This window comes from Crocodylus siamensis, chromosome 10, assembly GCF_052110815.1.
Source record: "Crocodylus siamensis isolate JL-2025a chromosome 10, ASM5211081v1, whole genome shotgun sequence".
Lineage (NCBI taxonomy): Eukaryota > Metazoa > Chordata > Crocodylia > Crocodylidae > Crocodylus > Crocodylus siamensis.
Window position 1 is genome coordinate 38,369,048 of NC_143404.1, and position 21,033 is coordinate 38,390,080.

Here is a 21,033-nt window from a genome sequence, read left to right on the forward strand (position 1 = left end):
ATACAGAAAAGCCTGTCTCTATCTGTGTGCAAGGTCCCTGCAGGATACTGTCCTACACGGTCAAGCACTGAAATGTACTTGGCTGTCTTGGAGGATTTCCTCTCAGTGGGCATGATGAAGAATCCTCCTCATGCTGCAATATACTGCAGCAGCAAGCCTGTGGGTGCTTTAAAAGCTGGAGCAAAAACCCTCCTGCTTTCCTGACTGGCCCTGGACTGGCTCTCGGACTACACTCATGTCATAGGCTCAGCCTCCAATTTGTTCCCTCTTGTCCTCCCCCACATCCAACCATGCTTCAAGACTCCAGGGTTCCCCACCCTTTTTCCTGCTTGCAGATAGGGTTTTTTTCTTTCGCAGCGAGCCCACCAAAATTACAGAGCCCACCTAAATATGCAGTTTCTATGAAAATCATGCAAATGCAAGTTTGGTAGGTCCCTACATACTATTAGTATGACCCTCCCCTCAACAAGGTAGAGCCAGACCAGGCTGACCTGTACTTTATCTGCATATACATTTTTGGAGGATCCAGGACCTGTGACAATAACACCTAGTTCCAGTCATGACTGGGAGCTAATCAGCATGTGGATGCAACTGGAATAACAGACTTAGTGGGATAGCTTGCACGACTGGAGTACTGTCATGGATCAGTATAACCTGTTCAGGAAGGACAGGCAGGGCAGAGGAGGAAAAGTTGCTCAGGAGGAAGGTCAGGGAAAGGGTGGGTCCTTTCACAAGGGAGGAAACCTAGTGACAGATGATGTGGAAAAAGCTCAAGTATTCAGTGCCTTCTTTACCTGAGCCTTCACAGGCAAGGTCAGCTTGGGAAAGGAGGTGAGCAGCCAGATTCAAGTGGCGGAAGAACAGGTTAGGGACTATTTACAAAAGCTGGAAATATAAAAGTCCATAGACCCAGACACGAGGCATCCAGGAGTGCTGAGCTGGCTGATGCAGTTGCAGAGCTATTGACCATTATCTTTGAAAACACATGACAATTGGGAGAGGTCCCGGATGACTGGAAACCGGCAAATATAGTGCCTATGTTTAAGACAGGGAAAAAGGAGGATCACGGGAAATATATACTGGTCAGCCTCACCTCAGTCACTGGAAAATTCATGGACCAGGTCCTCAAGGAATCCATTTCTAAGCAGTTGGGGGAAAGGAAGATAATCAGGAACAGTCAGCATGGATTCACCAAGGGTAATTCATGCCTGACCAATCTGATTGTTTTCTATGACTGGCTCTGTGGACATGGCAAGAGCAGTGGATGTGACATAACTTTGTCTTTAGCATGGCTTTTGATTCAGTCTCCCATAATGTTCTCGCAACCAAGCTAAGGAAGCACAGGTTGGCCAAATGGACTGCAAGGTGGACAAAAAATGACTGAATCATTTAAAGGGTAGTAATCAATGGCTCAATGTCTATTTGACAACTGATCTCACGTAAAGTGCCCCCAGGATCGGTCCTCAGGACAGTTTTGTTCAGTATCTTCATCTACAGCGTGGAAGATGGGATGGAGTGCACCTTCAGCAAGTTTGCAGATGACACCAAGCTGGTGAGAGTAGTAGAAATGCTAGAGGGTAAAGCTATGATTGAGAGAGACCTTGACAAATCGGAGAATTGAACCAAAAAAAAATCTCATGAAGTTCAATAAGGACCAGTGCAAAGTCCTGTACTAAGGACACAACAATCCCATGCACTGATACAGGCAGCTCTGCAGAAAAGGAACTGGAGTTACAGTGAACAGTAAGCTGAATGGGAGCCAACAGTATACCTTTGTCAAAGAAGGCTAACAGCATATTGGACTGCATTAGCTAGTCCAGGAAGCGATTATTCCCTTCTATTCAACAGCATTCAGAAAACTACACCTGGAGTACTCTGTCCAGTTTTGTGCCCCACCCCCACAAGGATGTGGACAAAACTGGAAAGAATTCAGCAGGGAGAAATGAAAATGGTTAGGGCAGGAGTGGGTAATTATTTTGGCTGGAAGACTGCTTAATGAATTTTGGTGAGCTGTCTAGGGCCACAAAGGTAGCCCCACTCATAACACGTGTCCTGCCCCCTGGTCGCCATCTGGGGATGAGAAGTCTAGTTTGTAAACCCCTGATCTTTGCCACTGGAAGTCCTTCCCCTTGCCCCCATCTTGGAACCAGGCAAAAACAAATCATATATTAAAAGTCAAACATCTACTATAACATATTTTAATTTTATTTAAAAAAATATTTTTGTCCCGATTTGTGTTTGCGTAATATATATAGAAATGACTGCATAATAGCTCAAAAATAAAGTATGACTTGTGTGGTGTGTGGTTGGGGGGTGTTGTGTGTGTGTGTGTGTGTGTATGGTAGAGTGCGCATGTGGGGATGCCTGTGGTGTTTGTGAGGGAGGGTATGTGTGACAGGGTGTAGGATATGTTGCAGGGTGTGTGTATATATGGGAGGGTTGTGGGGACGCGGTGTGGGCATATGATGTTTGTGGGATGTGAGGAAGGGTGTATGTGGGGGGGGAACCTGCCCCCACACATGCCCCTCCCATGGCGCACAGCCCCTGCCCTGGGCAGCAGCAGCAGCAGCAGCAGCAACAGACCCTTGGGATACTCGTGGCCCATGTAGGTGGTTGCTGCCCGGCAGCATGCAGCTTCAGTCAATTCCAGAAGCTGCATGTGGCAGCAAGAAGAGGAGACAGGTCGGCCCTCCTCTATTGCACAGGGCTCACATACAGCTCCTGGCACTTGTGAGCCGCTGGGGGGGGCCCCATGCGATGGAGCTGGCTGCCTTCCCTGCTCCCTGCCGCCACATATAGCTGCTGAGACTCAGTCAGAAGTGGAGTGGCGTCCTGTCCCCTACTTCCCAGCAGACTCCCATGAGTGGAAGGAGAACAAATTCAAGGCAAACGTCCAATAATTAGATTCTATACCTGGAAAATTTTACCAAATTCATAAATTTTCTATATACAGAATTTAATTATTGGGGTTCATCTTATATTCTAGCAAATACACTATTTTTTACCATGATGCTACAAAAAAATGACGATATGCCTTGGATATCATTAGCATTTGCTGTACAGTACACAATTCTTTTTGTATAGCTAATAAAATTGCTTTGGGATTATAATAATACTAGCCAATTGCCCATCAGGAATGATGGCATGGGGTGGGGGGATGCTTAGGGTCTGGGCCCACTCCCCCCACTCACCCCCTGACACAGTGGTGGGAGGGAGGGCCCAGGTCTGATGCGGGGGAGGACCGGGCCTGAGGGTGGGGAGAAGCCGGGAGCAGCAGGCCTGGGCTGACCTGGCAGTGGTGGGGGAATGGGATGGGAGGAGTGGGCTTGGAGTCAACGAACGAGGGGGGGGGGAAGGGAAGCGGAGATTGGGCCTGGGCCCGAGATGGGGAGAAGGCCCAAGCCCAAGCCGGGGGAGAAGCCAGCCCGCTGTGGCAGTTGGGGGGAGCAGCAGGCCCGGCAGCAGCTGGGGGAGGAGAGATGCAAGCCTCCTCCCCCACCTCCCTCCTGTTGTCTCAGAGCCCACTCCTCCCATTCCCGCACTGTCGCTGGGTCAGGCTGGGCCCACTGCTCCCCCACACTGCCATGACAGGCCAGCTTCTCTCCCGGCTGGGGCTCGGTCCTGCCCCATATGAGGCCTGGGCCTACTCCTTCCCTCCCCCCACCACTGCTGTGGTGCACCCACTATTCCCCCAACCCGCTTCAGGCCCGCTCCTTCCCACACCACCACCACTTTAGGTGGTCATAACAGAAGGGGGGAGGGGCAGGCCAAGGCCAGAGCTGGTGGCTTCATCCCCCCTGTTTCACCTGCAAGGAGCAAAAGGGGGTTGCCCCCCCACTCCATCACTGTCACCTGTCAGGAGCAGGGCAGGGAGGGCGAAACCAGCTGTGCTGCCCTTGCCGCACCCCGCCCTCCATCCCCACCATCATCACCCCACCAGCTCCCATTTGAACACTTGTTTGCACTCTGATTGGCTGTCTGTCAGCCAATCAGAGCACGAATAAAGCATGACAGACCAACAGATGCTTTTATAATATTAGAATAGCCTGGCCTAGTAATCTGCATCGTAGACCAGCTAGTAGTTCAATGTCTGTTCTTTCCCATCTGAGCTACAGCATCCTCTGGTTCTGGGAATTACTAGTATTCCTGCTGACCGTAACATAGAATGTGATAGGACTAATCCAGTTTTTCTGACCCATGATTATCCTATATCACAAGATACTGGATCATAAAAAGTAAAGCATCTTAGAAGGAAAACAAGCTATTAAATCATTTAAGTCCAACCCAGCTTTTTCTAAGGAACAGAATATACTTTTCCCCCTGTACTTCATACTCTCCCAAGCAACAGTCACAATTGACTATGCCCCCAACGAAGCATGTACCCCGCTATGTAACTGTTTTGAAGATTAATGTCTGATCATTAAAAAAGAATTGTGTGATATTCAGTCCTTTTTCTTTTTCTCTAAGAGAGAGCAATTCCCAAAATTTGGATATTACAACTTATAAAGGGTTTACTTCATTCAATAAAGATAAACTGGAAGTAATTTGGCTTTCAAAAGATTTTTCAGTTTCAACATTTTTAGGCTGTGTTGGCAGAGTAAGGTGGATTCTGTGTTACTGTTACACTTTAAAATGACCATATCTATTATTTTTTCTACATACAAACACTAGCAACCCATATTTTTTACTTACACCTTCACATTCTTGTGGTCTACTCCCAGTCCCATAGTGGTCGTTTAGCCAAACTTTACTATAAGCTTTACTATCAAGTTTTCCTCAGACCAGTCCATCTAGTCTCTTAACCATTTCTAATCTTCTGTGAATCACCTCCAATTTAGGATATCCTAAATGTAGAAAAATGCCAAGCCTTTAGCTCATTTAATAATATCTCTTTGGCTCCCAAGGCAGCAAGTACATATTTTTGAGGGAAAACTACTTTCACATAACTATTAATGAATTTCAACATCCAAAAAATCAGTTTGCATAATTACATTCAATCTCCCTCAATTCCAAGGAAGTTGACAGTAATATTTTTATTGTAGTATTTTAAACTTCCTACCCTATACTTGTGAAAAGTTGATATGTGTTACCAAAGTGCTACACTGTTTCTTTCCAGAGATGGGTGACATTTCTATGGTCAATTAAGTGATCTATGTATCATATGAAGTACTTTGTGATGTGTTTTTGAGATTCTTTTGGAATAAAAATGAGCTACATATATGTAAGTTATTACAAACCTGCTAATACTACTTATTGTAAGGGTATCTAACTCTCTTAAAGATCTTAACATTTTCAAAGTTCCTCTCTGTTGCATGAGACATATAGTAAAAGACACGCCCTATGATAAGCACTTCCTTCCTGTTTCTTTTATGTGACTTACGGACAGCAATAAGTCGATTACCAAACCACACTGCATTCACCAAATCCAATACTCATTGCAACCTGGCCAATACACTGGTAAGCCCACTCCACATGTAAATTTACCTGAGAATAGAACACAAAGTTTTAGCAAAAGGGCCAACTCCTCTGTGATCAGTCAGGGACACTGCCTACATGATGCTTTGAATCAAGTAATGCAGTTTAAGTCAAAATGTGAAAAACACACTGTGGCAGGGAAAAGAAACTTGCATCCAACCCACCAGCAGTCCCAAACACCAAAACATTAGACACCCAGTGCCTTGAGCACTGTTTGATCTATAGGCATCATCTTGTACTCCTACTCCTCAGCTAGCACCCTTGGGACATGCTTGTCTTACACAAATGAGATTCCAAGGGTCAAAAGGTCCACAGCAGTCCCACTGATCTCTTTTCCCAAGAGCCCCTTCAGTTAATCCACATCCCTCTGAGGATTTACCATCAGAACCTGCCTAAGGCTGAGAAAGTACATACTACTAAACGGATTAGTGACCCCTCATAACTAGATGGAAACAGTCAACAGTCAGAAACCTTAATCTGTACCACCAGGGCTCCCATACAAGCAGCTACAATTAAAAAAAAATATCTTATTCAATAGAGAGTCCTGGAGTTACATACGTGCCACAAATAGGAAAGGATCCAGAAAGACCAAGAAAGACAATCAGTGTGCATACCTAATGTCTTCCTCCAAATCCTTACCTTTAATGAGAACAAATGTTAACCCAAGTGAGCTAACAGTCCTACTGCAGACCAAGCAGTTCATACCTTTCATGCATGTTAGCAGGTCAAGTTAAAATTTGAGTTAAAAACACAAGGGGAATCTAATCTTTAACTTGTCATTTTGATGGAAGTTAGCAGCTCAAGCTTCCCCATCTTCTCTGGGATTTTTACTGTAGTTAAGGATACGCCCTTTTTTAAAGCCTTTTTCAAAAGATGAAAGAAGTCAAATGGACTGCTCTACACTGACCAAACTGAGACCAGAACCTACAAGCATTCAGGCTTTATGGGGGAACACTCCTACTTCTTACAAATACATCTCAATTCAGATCTTGCTGGGGGACCTACATGATTTGCCTACAGCAAGGGTATCAAATACGTGGCCCCAGGAGCTGTTCCCTGCACCCTGCCTCCTGTGGCCAAAGAATGCAGGGCTAGCCAGCAGGAGGCAGTGCCCCTCACAGGAACTGGGGCCATGGGGCAAGCTGGGCATGGTCACTGGTGGCAGGGGGCGAGTGAGGGTCCAGCTCACAGCAGGGGGTGACTTAGTTGCACCAGGAAGAGCCCCCCCAAGATCTCACAGAAGGCCGCCGCCCCACCGGTATGGCCCAGGCAGGTGACATTTCACGAGCCAGCAAAATGGTCAGCAAGTAGCACGGCGCCGCCCAAAGGCAGGACGAGCTCTGCCTGCGGGTTGAGCTCCCGCCATAAAGACACGCTCCCTCCAACTCACGGCCTGCCCACACCAGGTGCGCGCCCGGCCCCAGACTCCGCTTCCCGCGCGGCCCCGACCGGGACTCGGCCTGAGCTGCCGGAACCCAGTTCCCGATAAAGTCCCCGCGACCACCACAGCCCGGGCCATGAGACCGCGCGCGTCGAACCGCCCCAGGCTGAGTCAGAGCGAAGTCCGCCCCGTGGGGGGGGAAGCAAGGGCGGCGTCCGCCCGCACGCCAGGGCCGGACGCCTCCTCGGGCGAAACAACCCCTGCGGCAGGTGAGGGCCGGGCCGCTCAGCGCAGTGGCCGGTGCGGGCGAGGAAAGCAGGGTCCGGCCCCGCGATACTTACGAATTTCTTGGACTTGCCCGAGTCCGCGGGCGCCACCGCCTCCTCCGGGCCCTTCCCCCGCCGCTTGTCCCGGCCACCGCGCGCCGAGCCCCCGCCGCCCTCCATGGTGCCGCCAGCTCCTCAGGCCGCGCCGCTCGCTCGCTCGCTCGCCCGCCCGCCCGCTGCAGCCGCGCCCAGCCCCGCCCGCTCATTCCGCAGGCAGCATCTCATTAGCAGACGCGGCTCCTCTCATATTCATGAGGGGGAACTTCCGCTTCCGGCCTGCAGGAGCACTGCCGCGGGAGCGTGGGCCCTGAGGAGCAGCTGCGCTTTGCCCGCCCGCGACCGCGTCCTGGAGGCAGCGCAGCTCAGTGCTCGCGCCAGGCCGACAGGCGCCTTTGGTGCGGCACCGCTGCAGGACTCCTGTCCCGGAGACGCGGGCCCGAGGGAGCCTGTTCTTGCCCCCGCTCAGCGCCGCAGGGGCTTGGCCTGTTATACTCTAGCCCATCCCGGCTGTACTTCTCAGTTGCTCCCCCTGGAGAATCAGAGGCCAGTAAAACCAGCCAAACTGAGCGAGGACGGCTGTGGCTGACCTCTGCCTGCAATTCTTGCAACAGCCAGGGGAGAAGCCTTTTTGAAGGCTGAGACTTATAGGACCCACAAAGGCACTTGTTGCAGGTCTGTAAGAAGAACCTGCCTATAATAATAACAAAAACAGAACTAGCTGTATGACAAAGCCAACACACACATTTGGGAGAGGAGGGGTGAGCCCCTGCATGCCTCAGTAGCAGAGCTGCTTCTCATTCCTCCCTTTCAGTAGACTGATACAGTCCATCTCTCTTGTGCTCACAGAAGGGTCAGCTGTCCTTCTGCCCCTACTGGGGCCCAAACCCAACCACCTGCCTGAGCTCTAAGCCCCACCATTCAGAAGTAGAGCTTGGGAGGAGTTCTGTGCCAAAAAAAATCCCAAATAATAGGAATAGGGTTTACTTGTAATGGTTGCCACCCCCCGCCCAATTTAATCCAGGTTAGGAGTTAAAAATTGCTCAACTGCATTTCATAATTAAAAAAAGAAAGTCACCTTATGGGTAGTTCAGCTGAAAATGCTTTTAACACTGAAAAAGAGCTGCTAATGGTTTCTAATGTTGAAGACCATCTGTATTTATTAATTTCCCCAGAGCAAAAGATACAATATCACCAAAATGAATAGGGTATTTTTAGGTAAACTATCAGATTTTTCTGTCATCCAAACTCAACAACTCCTACTTCCCTGTTAAGAGCAGTAAATCAAAGAACGGGCCCCTTGGAGAATAAATTACTATCGGGGAAGCACAAGATGCTGTACCCTTCTCTCAAGAGCAGCTTTCAATATCCTCTAGAGTAGTATACAAGCCTGGCATTTTTGCCGACAAACAGAAAATTTGAAACCCCTGTTTTCTCCAAGGTATAGTCAGCCAAGATATTGCCAAAAGGTTTCCTGAATTTCTATCCCATCCTCTCTCACCAGGCCAGTAAGAAAAATGTAGCAGGAGAGTGGGATCACTAATCCTACACTGCTTGCTGCTAAGCCTTATAATTTCTATCAAGAGGCTGAACAGGTCCTGCTGGAATCTGGGAAACCTTCTATTATGCATTGTTATGCTTTGAAGTAGAAACATTCTAAAGTAGAAGACAAATTCTAGGAATGTTAATCCTGTTATTTAACCTATTCAGATTATTCTGCATTATTTTTACCAGTTTATATTAAAGAGGTTTTTATTATGTGAAAGACAAAAAGACTATAAATACCAATGCAATACCTTGTGAAATACCTTCATAATCTAATTTATTTCACATTTCTTGACTACTTCATGCTGTAAGAACTCTCATAAAAAGGCCCTAAATGCAGTGAGAAAATAGAAATGAGCCATAGGGAACAAGGGAAACATGACACTTGGAACATACTGTACCAGTCACAGGAAGTTTATCGTGCTTAGGCAAAAAACTGTCATCCTACAATACTGACCTCACTCTAGAACTGTTTCATCAGGACCATCAAGAGAACAGCCCATACTCATCACCTTCCTGTAATGATCTGTAGATCAGACAATTCTAAAAAAAATAAAATCCAAGTGTCATCACAATTGTAAACTTTTTCCTTTCTTTATATGCTACTGTTTCCAAACCTATAATGTAATTTAATCCCAGTAGGGTGAGCTTTCTCTGTCTCCTGGGAAATGAAGATGACTTCCAGGATTGTAATATCAGGCATTTTCTTACTAATGAGGATCTAAGGAAGTAGTGTCTTTGTCAATTAATAAATGCTAGCTTCTTTGGTAGGCTCCAAAATAAACAATTCTTCAGGGGATTAAAAAAAAAAGTCCTTAGGAAAGTTAGTTATGACATTTATCTGTGTATGCCAAAATGAATCAGATAATCACTCCTATAACTCTACTGAGAATACTGAAATGTAGTCTTCAAAAGTCTTCTGAAGAATTAGATTGAGACCTATTTGAGGCTTTTTAAATATTATATACAATTGTTTCACTGTTATATGTTCAAGATAATGATCACTAAATTCTAATGATGAAGTGCTTCCATTTTTTTCCTTTATTGTATGTTTGCAGAAGATCTGGTACACTGATCTATTTTTATTTATTTGTAAATAAATAACATAGTTATTATGGACATTTTGGTGATTTTGTTGCATTGCTGTCAAAATAATTAGTGAATGAGCCTCTAAATTGTAAATAGTGCCACAATTAGTTTCTTCGGAAGCCTGATTTTTGTTGCCACCGTCCAACCTTTGTCACCTGCCCTTCTTTTTTCAATTGCTTAATAAAAGGATTCATTAAAGCAACGGGGGGCATATTTTGTCAGGCATGCCACAAACTGGATTTGCATACTTCTCAAGTACCGCTCTGATCCCCTTCTGCTCAATCTGCTACTCCTTTCTGTTTTCTGCCCTGTGCTCTCTGCCCAGTCTGTTGCTCTGCTTTCTGTCCAATCTGATGCTCTGCTGGCTGTCCTCTTCCTAATCTGCTGAATGCCGCACACAGAAGCTGCCTATGCCACCCATGGCATGTGCCACAGGTTGGCAACCCTTGCTTTAAGCGACTGTTACACTTGTATGTCACAATTCATGGATTTCTGATGCGAATTTGATCCTGAGCAGATTTTGGAGGCTCCTTTCAAGTACAAAAGTAGTGCTCATATTATAATTTGGCTGAATTTCTGTGGCCACTACTTTATCTTATGCAGGTGAAATCCTGCTAGTCTCCCCTTCTATTTGTCAATGAAATAATATGGGTTTGCAACCTTATCCAAAATCTTTAAAAAATTGCACCCTTTGATCTATTTAGTGCCTAGCTTGTTTGTTATATCAGCTAAATGAAACAGCTGATCAGTAGACAAGAGAATGAGTAGACTGGATGTTGAAAAAGCACTTTCATTTGGGAATGGGCACTTAAGTCCCTTGGTGCTCTCTAAACACACAGGCCTTTGTCGTTGCAGAGAGCCACGATATTTTGTAAGTTACCATTTGTGGCGTTCACGTGAAACCTGAAATTCAGGGAATTTCTGTTCTGAGATAATCAAAATGTTATGTAGTCATTCCTGTGAATCCAAGCAGGCATTTTCCTAGCCAAAACTTAGAGCCTCTTGCATTACAGCAGTGGTTTTCAAACTTCTTCAAGTCATGGAACCCTTTCATATCATTTCTGCTGTGAAACTCCTCCCCTTATCCTGTGAGCTGACATAGAGCCAAGCAATCTGGGATGGTAGTGGCAGCACATCACCTCCCAGCCTGCTCCATTACCCCATCTCTTTGTGGAACCAATGATGACCTATTGTAGAACAGTCTGAAAACCACTGTACTAGAAGAAAGGCAGCCACTGTTAATGAAGTCTGCCAAAATGCTACATGGAGCTTGTCTTAAGCTTTTCTAAACCATTACTCTCATATTGGAAGCTAGATATTATGCTGAATGAAGGGGAGCAGTGCTTCCTTCTCAACTACCACTCCCCAGAACTTGCCTGGATGTTTGTGACTGCTCACCAGCTTCTAATGATTGTGAGCTGCAGAGACACTTTTACAAGAGAAAAGGAAAGGATATTTGTCAGTGACTATATTGCCACTTCAAATCCACACTGGAGCTTCCCATCCTTCCCTTCTCTAAGCTAGATTTCACTGAAGTTAAGAACCAAGATATAGTTAAGAGGCAAAGTCTTTTGTACCCTTCAAGCTAGACTGCATCAATGATGTACAATGCACATCCAGAAATACCTCTCACTTTCAAGGACCCATGGTTTAATGGAGGGCAAACATGGTTAAATCTGCAGCGGCAATGTGTTCAGAGAAATCTGCTTCCAGGTAAGTAACTTTCCTTTGCACTTACGCCCATTCTGTAGTCTTTTCATCATTCATGTCATAAGATGGTAGTTCTCAATCTTTTTGGATTCCAAGCACCCTTCCATAAATTTTATGAATTCAGTGGCATCCAATTTTAAACACTAATTTATACATTACCGTGCTTACTACCTTGCAGGAGGGGTCAGGCAGGGACAAGCCTAAACCTGCATTTATCTGCTTTTCTCCTCCACCTCAGGGCACCCTTAAAAGGATCTGGCAGGATCTGGCTAAAAATCAGTCATGAAAGTGTATTCAAGACAAGGTTCCCGCTTTAAAAAGGAAATCAAAGTCACAGTGATTACAGTCTGAGTTTCTGTTACAGGCATGGGGAGGGGGGAAGAGGAGAACATGTATATATAAACAATACAATGGTGAAGTAGCAGCAGAACATTTCTATGGCTACTTTTATCTTAGAAATTCTAGACTGCTTATAACCTAGTAATGTCTATGTAGGTCAATATTCTTCCCTCTTCCTTTTTTCCAGTATCTATCAAAATCACTTCGAAAAATACTGTAGTGAGGCACCACAGGATCAGCTGCCAAGAATGTCATTGATACCCATTTTCCTTCCATTGCTTTAACTACTCAATTTATAAGATCAAGATGTTCCTGCATGAAAGCAGCTGGCTCAAACTCAACCCAGAAATGTTCAAAATGATGCTGGCTAAAAGGGAGAAGATGCATAGAGGAGATAGGACAGTTCCCTCTGCTGTTGAAGGCATACATCCTTCATCAAGCAATCCTAAAAATCTTAGGCTACTGTCTAAATTGTCATTCTGCTTTCAGTGACTAAACACTTCTCCTTTCACTTCACCTCACTATGAAATGTCACTCCTTCCTCCTGGATGATTCTGAGCCTAAATACAAGAATCATACAAAGGCTCCAGATAGTATGGAATGTACTGCCATCTTCCCCACCATGTGCGTGCTCCAGTCTTCCACTGGCTCCCAGTCCAATGCCATTTTAAAGCTTGAATCCTAAAGTTTAAAGCCATTAATGGTCCTGGTCCAAGCAACAGCCAAGACAATAATCAGTCTATACCCACTAAGACTAGCTGTGTTTGTCCATGTCAGCTCTGTCAAATTAAAATGCCCAAAATGCATGAAAAAGGTGGGAGCCCCAGTCAAGGGGTTATGGCTGAGGAATAAAAAATGTCAGAGATTAGAAGACTTAAATGTTTCATCACCTTCTGAAGTTGCTGAAAAAAGTTAACAACCCCCACCCCCTTTTCCACTATTGCCAGAATGACATTCACAACCTCAGCGAGACCCGTATTTCTAAGACTGACCCTCAAACCCCCCCCTTCCTCCCCCCCAAACAATACTCCACACCCACACTTTAAAACGGCTTTCTAAAACTGGAAAGAAGTTAGACATTAAGAAAGCCTATAGGGACTTCAGTATTAATCTTTTACATGGAAATAGCTTGCATATGGGCAGCAGTACAAAAAAACCCAACCCTTAGCTAAGTGACTGAATGCATTAAATTGTGGTGTTTCTATGTAGCAGAAAGCTTAAGTCCATTATGAACTGTAATTATAATAATACATATCTGTGCAAGTGTTTGTCCTCAAACATTTCCTAAAATAATTAACTCATCCTTTATTTAAATGTCAGTTGTTACCATATCTTGGCCTCATCCCATATTTTAGACCACAGTCCTGTGATCACTGCATCATTTAATGTAAAAGCCTTGGTGTTTAATGTGCACAGGTCTGTCTAATTAGACTGGTTGTTTAATCCAGAGTGTTTCTTCCTCTCTAACAAGAGAGTTGCAGTGGGAGATGCAACTCAGAAAACATTTCAATAGACAGACATGGCTTCCAAATGAGAGACTTTTGAAGAGCACAAACAAGGCCCACCATTCAAAAATATGGTTTAGTTCAAAACCTGTCAGAAAAGACTCATGGTTTGGGGTCTAGAAAAGAGTGAAGGCCTACACAATCCAGTCCATACTTGTGATATGCCTCACAGTGGAATCGGGGAAAAGAAGCAGGTTAGGATTCTCTGTTGTTTGTGAGGAACATAGACTGAAGACCCACTAAAGAATGGACCAGTTTCTGTTCTTCATACTATCCCGTAATAGAAAGGCAGCAGGGTGCACAATAAAAGTCAGTACAAATAACACACAGAAATCACTAATGCACAAATACAATAAATCTAAATCTATTGCGGAAGGGGAGAAGAGAAAGAACTGTGCCTCAGTAATAGCTGTGACTTTATAAAATGCATTTATTATAAGCAAAATCAACATTTCCTGCTGCAACAGACAGGGAGATAGTTTTTGTGGGCTAGCAAGCAATTTCACCAGTACTTTGAATGAGTAATCAATAAATTATAAAGGAACAGACTGCCTTCTGAAGCAACAGCACATACTTACCACTGCCACAGGTAGGACACTGAACTAATTTTCACTAATAGTTTCATAGTTTCTAGGGTCGGAAGGGACCTGAGTAGATCATCTAGTCCGACCCCCTGCCGTGGCAGGAAATAATACTGGGATCAAATGACCCCAGCAATATGTTCATCCAACCTCCTCTTAAAAACCCCCAGACCTCCTCTTAAAAACCCCCAGTCTGCTTTAACGTGGCCAGAGATCACATCAGATATGAAGGATTAATTGATTGTGTGAGGCAGACTGGAGCTGCTTACAGATGTTAAAAAAAACAAAACAAAACAAAAACGTGCTTTGCTGGAAGAAGCAGCTCCTCAGAGTCTGTACAGATCGGGCACTTCAATCTAATAGCTGCTTCAATCAGCTGTTGGATGAGAGCACCAAAAAAGCCCCACTAAAGTGCCTGACGTATACAGACTTTGGACAAGCTGGGTCCTACAAATACAATGCCTCTTTTGGGCATGCACTAGACTCAGCAAGGGAGTGCTCTGGGCTTTAAAGTAAAGCGCTGGGGTTTTGGATTTTTGTTGGGTTTTTTTGTTTTGTTTTCTTTTTTTGGGGGGGGGATGGGTTTCCTACATCTGTAGACAGCCTAGAAGAGCAGAATGGTACTGGCTATCAGAAATCTGGGTTCTTGTCTAACTCACCTAACTGAGGATGCCTGTAAAAAAGTGCAGGATGCTGTAATTACAGTGTCAGAGCGCAGCATGCTAATTACCTTGCTCCAGCAGCCTCAGCATCTCTTGTATTCAGCATCTCCATGCTTCAAAATGGCAGCAGGGCTGCTTTAACTAAAGCTTGCCAAACGATTTTTAGTTAAAGTGTCCCTGCCACTATTTTGAAGCATAGGACGGTGGACACATAAAATGCTGTGGGCGCTTTAATTAGAAAGGCTCCCAAGAGCACTCTAAAGTGCCCTGTCCTTCCTGACCCCCAGAGCATTTGTAAAGATGCCCTCAGTGTACTTCCAAGTATGGCATTTCACTTCTTGCTTCCCCCTATAAAACAGGGATAGGTAGCTAATTTTGTAAAGCATTGCCTTTTCAACCAAAGAATGCTATATGTTCATTCTTACGAAGCAGAGGGGAAGAGGGGAGAGGCTAAACCCAAGTAAGACTGAAATAGTCAGGGGCAGAGGTAATTTCTCTGGACATCATGTGCTTGTCACATTTAGCATTACTGCCCACTGTGTGCACAGCTGTGACTCCCTGGCATTTAGCTGTTGCATCCTATCTCACTATCCTTTACCTGCAGGCTACTGGTTGCATTACCAGGCCACATATGTTCTTTTTAGGATGCTTGTTTCCTAACAGACCAGCTCACGTTGCCACTTGTCAGGCCTTCACTATTTATTTGCCTTCAATGCTGTCACTGCAAACACAGCAGCAGAAAGAAATGGTAACTTGACTCAGGAAGCTTTACTGGCAGAGTTGACTTCCTAGACAGCAGGTGAAACACCCAACAGTTCTGGCTACTATGAGATCACCTCACAGTGAACTAGCAACATCTCCATTACAGAATTATTTACTACTTGAGCTCTCCTACCACTATAGCTCATCTGGCAAATAAAAGTTAAGAGAACACCTGGTCTAACAAACAGATCTCAATGAGAAGAGCCAACCCAAGTCTTGTTACACTCCAGGTATCATGAGGAAGAAGAGAGTAGCAGACCTAATAGAGAGACCCAGCACAGACACCAGTTAGAAATGGGTGAGACAAACTAAACAGCAAAAATTTTAGGTTTGTGGCTAGCAAGAACCATTACTTTGAAACAACTTTTCCAAGCATGTCCTTAACACAAAAGCCCACTGCTCCCTGAAAATCTTGGTGGTCAATTAATTTCCTCAGAAAGGGGACAGCACAGTAATTTCAAACAGTATTTAGTAGAGGTGCACCAATAAAGATTTTGGGGGCTGATACCGATAGCTGATATTTAAGGAGGCATATTGGCCAATACCGATCCAATACAGCTGGCGTTAGGTGGTAAGTCCAGTGTGGTGGAAGGGGAGGTGGGGAGAGAAGGGGCATGTGGGGGCAGATCAATATCCCCCTGGCAGTGAGGGAGGGGGCAGGATTAGATGCTGCCCAGTGGGGCAGGGAGGGGGCAGGAAATGGACACAGAGGCGCAGCTCGTCAGGTGGAGGCAGCTCCCACCACTGCTTGCATCCCGGGAGGGCGGGGGGGGGAGGGGGGGGACATGTGCCCCCAGAATAGTATGGCACGGGGCAAGCTGCAGCTGCGGAGTGGAGCCAAAGCCATGCCGGGCTTTTCTTGCTGAGGGCTGGACTCAGAGCAAGCTCTGGTGGCACTGGGGAGTGGCCCATCACAACCCTAGCTGAATGACCCACCTCCACCCAAGCACCAGGAAAAGCCAGGGCTGCACTGGACAGTGACACAGGGCTGGCAAATAGGATGCATTAAAAAAAAAAAAGCGGGGGGGGGAAAAAAGGATCTTTCACAGGCAGGGCAGCAGAAGACACTAGGACAAAGCCTACAGCAAGTGTGCTTGGTAATAGAAGTACTCTTACAGAAAGGTATCAACAGAAGGAAACTGAGCATGAGCTTCTAAATAGACAAAACACAATAAATCAAGCCAAAAAAAAACATCTTTTGGTTTAATGTTTAAAAACATTAGTAAAACAAAAGTAGAGAGAGCAGGAAAGTGATGCCCACTCTATCACCACAGCTAAGACAGCTCTCCAAATACTGACAGACACCAGCAGACAATCAAGGAGAGGGAAGAGCAGCATTTCGAACAAGGGGCCAATGCAGAAGAGAGGTCTCTCCACTGCGTTAAGGGAGAAAGATGAACCATGAGAGGAACCACTTCCTTCAGCACCGAACACAATGAAGTCATCTGGGCATCATCAGTGAGGGCAGGCTTTCTACTATGAGTATGTGACAAGCCCAAATCTTCACCAATTCATAAAAAGGGCATGAAGTGGGGAAGGTATGCAGAGGTTACAAGAGAGACAGAAGTGCACAATACCACACCCAGATCTCCTGCAGCCAAACTTCTGCATTCTTGGAGCTTCTAATTTGAGCTTCTTGGAAAAAGAGTATATTGGACATATATTTATCAAATGTTCTTGTTGGCAGATATAAAACAATTCTATTCAGGAGAAAGAGAAAGACTACACTCCTCCACCTTTCTCCATCAGTCTTATTCACCATCACAGAACTGGCTTTGCTTTGTCTGCAACTGGGTTTTTCTCTATGCGCAGGAACTTGGAATATCTGGAAAGGCTGGCAAAGTGACCCTCAGAAGTTTCAGAGAATTTCACATCTGTTATTTGAGTAGAGGGTTAGAGAGACTAGGATGCATCAGGTTACGTTGTGAAGGGGAAGAAAAGTACTAAGCAGCACAGTACTGATTTCCATTCCTGTGATGGGAGCCTCCATTAGCCTAAGACCACTTGGTGAAGCCACTGAAGACCAGGCTGTGAAGAGGGCTGTATGGCAGCAGAACAAAGACTACAGCATCAATCCAAATGCCACCTGAATTTCCATTTTTCATAGTGGTGACAGAGGCCTCAGGAACTGTAGAGATAAAGGCCAGATTCCACTGCTACTTGCCTCCCCAGATAGCTAGCCAAACCCAGTGATGCTGCTGTCACATGCATCAAACATGAAGGGAAGCTCCAGGGAGAGACTTTCTACTGGCTCACATGTCCCTGTTATCTCCACCAAGTACCAGTATCCAATTAGGGATCTTCCTGCCATCCAAAAGTCCCACAAGACAGCCCTCAGATCTCAACGTCACTTTCCTTATCATTATCGTGGTCACCATCATAGAACTCACTGGAAGCTTCAGGCCTGAAAAAAAAGACAGATAGACATCAAGGGAGGCAGCCTTGTCCAGTGGTTTGGAACAAGAGTGAGCCTAGATCTAGAAATGAGACAAAATAGAAGCACAAGGAGTAAGAGAAGCATCTCCTGACCTGGTACAATCATGGGGGTATGCTCTGTAAGAGATAAAATTATGCACTAGCAAAGAGTTCCTCAGACAGAAACCAGAAACCGGAAGATGAATAATGCCTGCTATATCTGTCTTCATTGGGATGGGGTCAGCAGGCAGAAGGTGGGAGGACAGGTTGGGGTGTTAATCCCAAGTGGACCACAGCATGTAACCATGTCCACTACTCTGCCTGACCTAGACAAACAAAGTCTCCTGGTCAGCAGTAACAAACAACCTCTCCTGCACACAAGGTAAAAGTGGTGCAACAACTTCCTCACCAGGTTTCTGGTTCTTGGATTCCTCCTTTCTCCTAGACAAAAACATCTCTGAAACCCCTAATTGGCAAGAATCTAACTTCTCCCATAAGCTTGGGGAATTCTACAGCTTAAGTTGTTGCAACAAGTAATAGCTGCCATTACAAAATTCCACCCTCTGTGCAGCAGGGGAGATCTAACTCTGCCCCTCCAAGACTCAGGGTATTCTACAGCCTGAGGGTGTGCACACCAAAAGAACAACAAACACAGAGCTTCCTCTGTACCCCACTTTTGCAATTTTCCACCACTTAAATGTTAACCAATTAGCTCAAAATAAAGAGCTAGACTTTTGCAAGAGGGGGCAAAGCAAGATGCCACGTTTATTGATTAGTAAATGTACACACACACATACATTTCTGTTCTGCGCTGGTATACATTACCAGTCTCATCAATGCTCAAGTCAACTTAGTGGCCAGCTAAGTTGATCAAAAGTGGGAGCTGGGCTTCTGTCAGTCCGTCTCATCAGGTGAACCAATGCTCCAGAATGATATGCAGAACAAGACCCAAAAATTGACAGGTCTTGCCCCCCTTTTTATAGTCTTGTCAATTTCATAGATTTCATAGACATTAGGGCTGGAAAGGACCTCGGAGGATCATCGAGTCCAGCCCCCTGCCCAAAGGGCAGGAAGTCAGCTGGGGTCACAGGATCCCAGCAAGATAAGCATCCAATTTGCTCTTGAAGGTGTTCAATGTAGGTGCTTGAACAGCCTCCGATGGCAGGCTGTTCCAGACCTTGGGGGCTCGGACAGTAAAGAAATTCTTCCTTGTGTCCAGCCTGAAACGGTCTCACAGGAGTTTGCGACCGTTCGACCTCATCATCCCTTGGGGCGCTCTGGTGAACAATCGTCCCCCCAGATCCTGGTGGTCACCCCTGATAAACTTATAGGTGGCCACCAGATCACCCCTGAGCCTGCGCTTTTCCAGGCTAGAGACCCCCATGGCTCTCAGCCTGTCGTCGTAAGGTCTGTTCATTCAGTCCTCTGAGCTTCTGCTGTGTCATCACTGTGTTCCTCCTTGAAGGTTGACCGATGTTGTTCTCTCACTGTTCTGGGACAGATTCTTCTTGTTTTGGTCTTTTATCTGTCTGCATTCTTCAGCCAGTCACCAACTGGTGTTTTCCTTTTCCACAGCCACACTCTCTCACCCATTCCCTCACACATGCAGCATACAAAGGAGGGAAAGGCTGAGCACTTATATCAAGCTACAGAGCAATACAAAATGGAGTTTAAGGCAGTGTTACACTCAAGAAAATACACCCAAAAAAGCATTAAGCTAATACACAAAATTAAGACAATAGGCAAAAGTCTATCTCCATGTTATTTACCTACCCTAAAGCTGGTATTTATGCCATTTGCATAACAAGGGGAGGGGTTGGGTAGAAAGAAAGCTCATGTTCCCAGAACAAGAAAGGGAGACCCAATACCTGCTATAGTTCTCTTCAGAGCCTCTCTCCTCTGGATCAGGCTCATCTGTGCGGTCATAACTGAGTAAGTCAGAAGGAACATCATGGATCTGGACACTGGGAGCATGGTTCAGCATCTTCAAATTCTCAAATATTGTCTGTCTGATCTGATCCAAGTACTAGGTAAAAAATACAGACCTATTAGCAGAAACAGATCTAAGAGTTTGTAGTGACAAAACTCCTCCCATTAACACCTGCTAGTCCCACTCACAATTTAGGCAACACACATAGTTTTCAACCATAGCAGAGAGGCCAAAGCAGTCATTACAGACCTTAACTCTTACAGACCTCTGTAACTATAAGAGGGCCTTCAAACTTTCCCACACAGGAAAGACCCATTGGAACTTCTTTACACTGCAGAGCAGCTGTGAGGTTACCAGACAAAAAAAAAAATGTTGCTGAAGCACTGAGCCAGGCAGGGCAGACTCTAGTGACCTGCCTTGATTTTTCCAGGTAAGTTTATGGACTGGAATTGACCTGCTACTAGAGGACCAGCTTCAAGCACAGATCTTTTCATTGGGCCAGGTTAAACCATGCATCCAAGACCAGGTAGAGCCATTTACCTGTCTGGAGTTCTGGTTCTCAATTCTTGTACTGACATCTGGGTGAAGAGTGAAGTCTGGAGCAAAGTATTCAAAATATTCTACAACGAAACCAGAAAAAGAGTTAAAGAACAGGATGAGAGGATTCTGTGATCAATGCTTCTAAAACACTGTTCTGCAGAGAGGCATAACCTATCCCCTTCCATACCACTAAGACTAGAAATAGACATTCCCAAATGAAACAGGTAAGCTGTGCTGGGATGTATCCTCGCACAGCTGATCTGCTTCGTTTGGGGAAAATGAACATTGCCCACTAATGCTGGGGACAGCGGGAGACACATTCGCCCAGGGCTTGAGGAGTTGGACCTGTGCACCCTGGGAATTCCTAAGCAGGATGGGACCCCTCAAACCCTGAGAGCGCCTGCTTGGTTGTCCCAACCTACTGAGTCACATGCCCAAGATCTCTGGGGTGCATCTGGGTAAAAAGGGAATGTTGGTGTTTCCCTCAACAGGAAAATCCCAACTTTCCCTGCTTACCCAACACACCCTAAAGATCCCAGGGACACATATCAGTAAACAGGGAAAGCTAGGCAGATACTTCCAGGGCTTGAGGGGTCCAATCCTGCACAGGAACTCCCAAGGTGTGCAGGATCAGGCTCCTCACACCCTTGTCTGGAATGGCTGGAGAGCATAGGCAGCTCCAGGCTCTGCTGCCATAAAACAAATGTCTACTGCAATAAGATGGTACAAGTTATTTCTATCTTCTGTCCTGGCCATAAATTTGGGCATCTGTGGAA

The 21,033-nt window shown here is 45.5% G+C and overlaps 2 protein-coding genes across 7 annotated transcripts in view; both read right to left on the bottom strand.

The window, feature by feature from the left end:
• Window positions 1-7,660, bottom strand: part of DIAPH1 (diaphanous related formin 1) — a 138,485-nt gene extending 130,825 nt beyond the window's left edge. The window contains exon 1 of the mRNA XM_090020725.1: window positions 7,198-7,660. Within this exon, the coding sequence (XP_089876851.1) occupies window positions 7,198-7,302 (105 nt within the window). The 5' untranslated portion in view covers window positions 7,303-7,660. The remainder of the gene's footprint in view (window positions 1-7,197) is intronic.
• An 8,888-nt stretch (window positions 7,661-16,548) lies between these two features.
• Window positions 16,549-21,033, bottom strand: part of HDAC3 (histone deacetylase 3) — a 35,210-nt gene continuing 30,725 nt past the window's right edge. For 5 of the 6 annotated variants that reach the window (XM_090064256.1, XM_090064259.1, XM_090064257.1 and 2 more), the window contains 3 exons: window positions 20,258-20,337; window positions 19,656-19,813; window positions 16,549-17,776 (listed from right to left, as the gene is read on the bottom strand). In XM_090064256.1, coding sequence (XP_089920382.1) covers window positions 17,707-17,776; window positions 19,656-19,813; window positions 20,258-20,337 — 308 coding nt within the window. In that variant the 3' untranslated portion in view covers window positions 16,549-17,706. The other variant, XM_090064258.1, reaches the window with a different exon arrangement.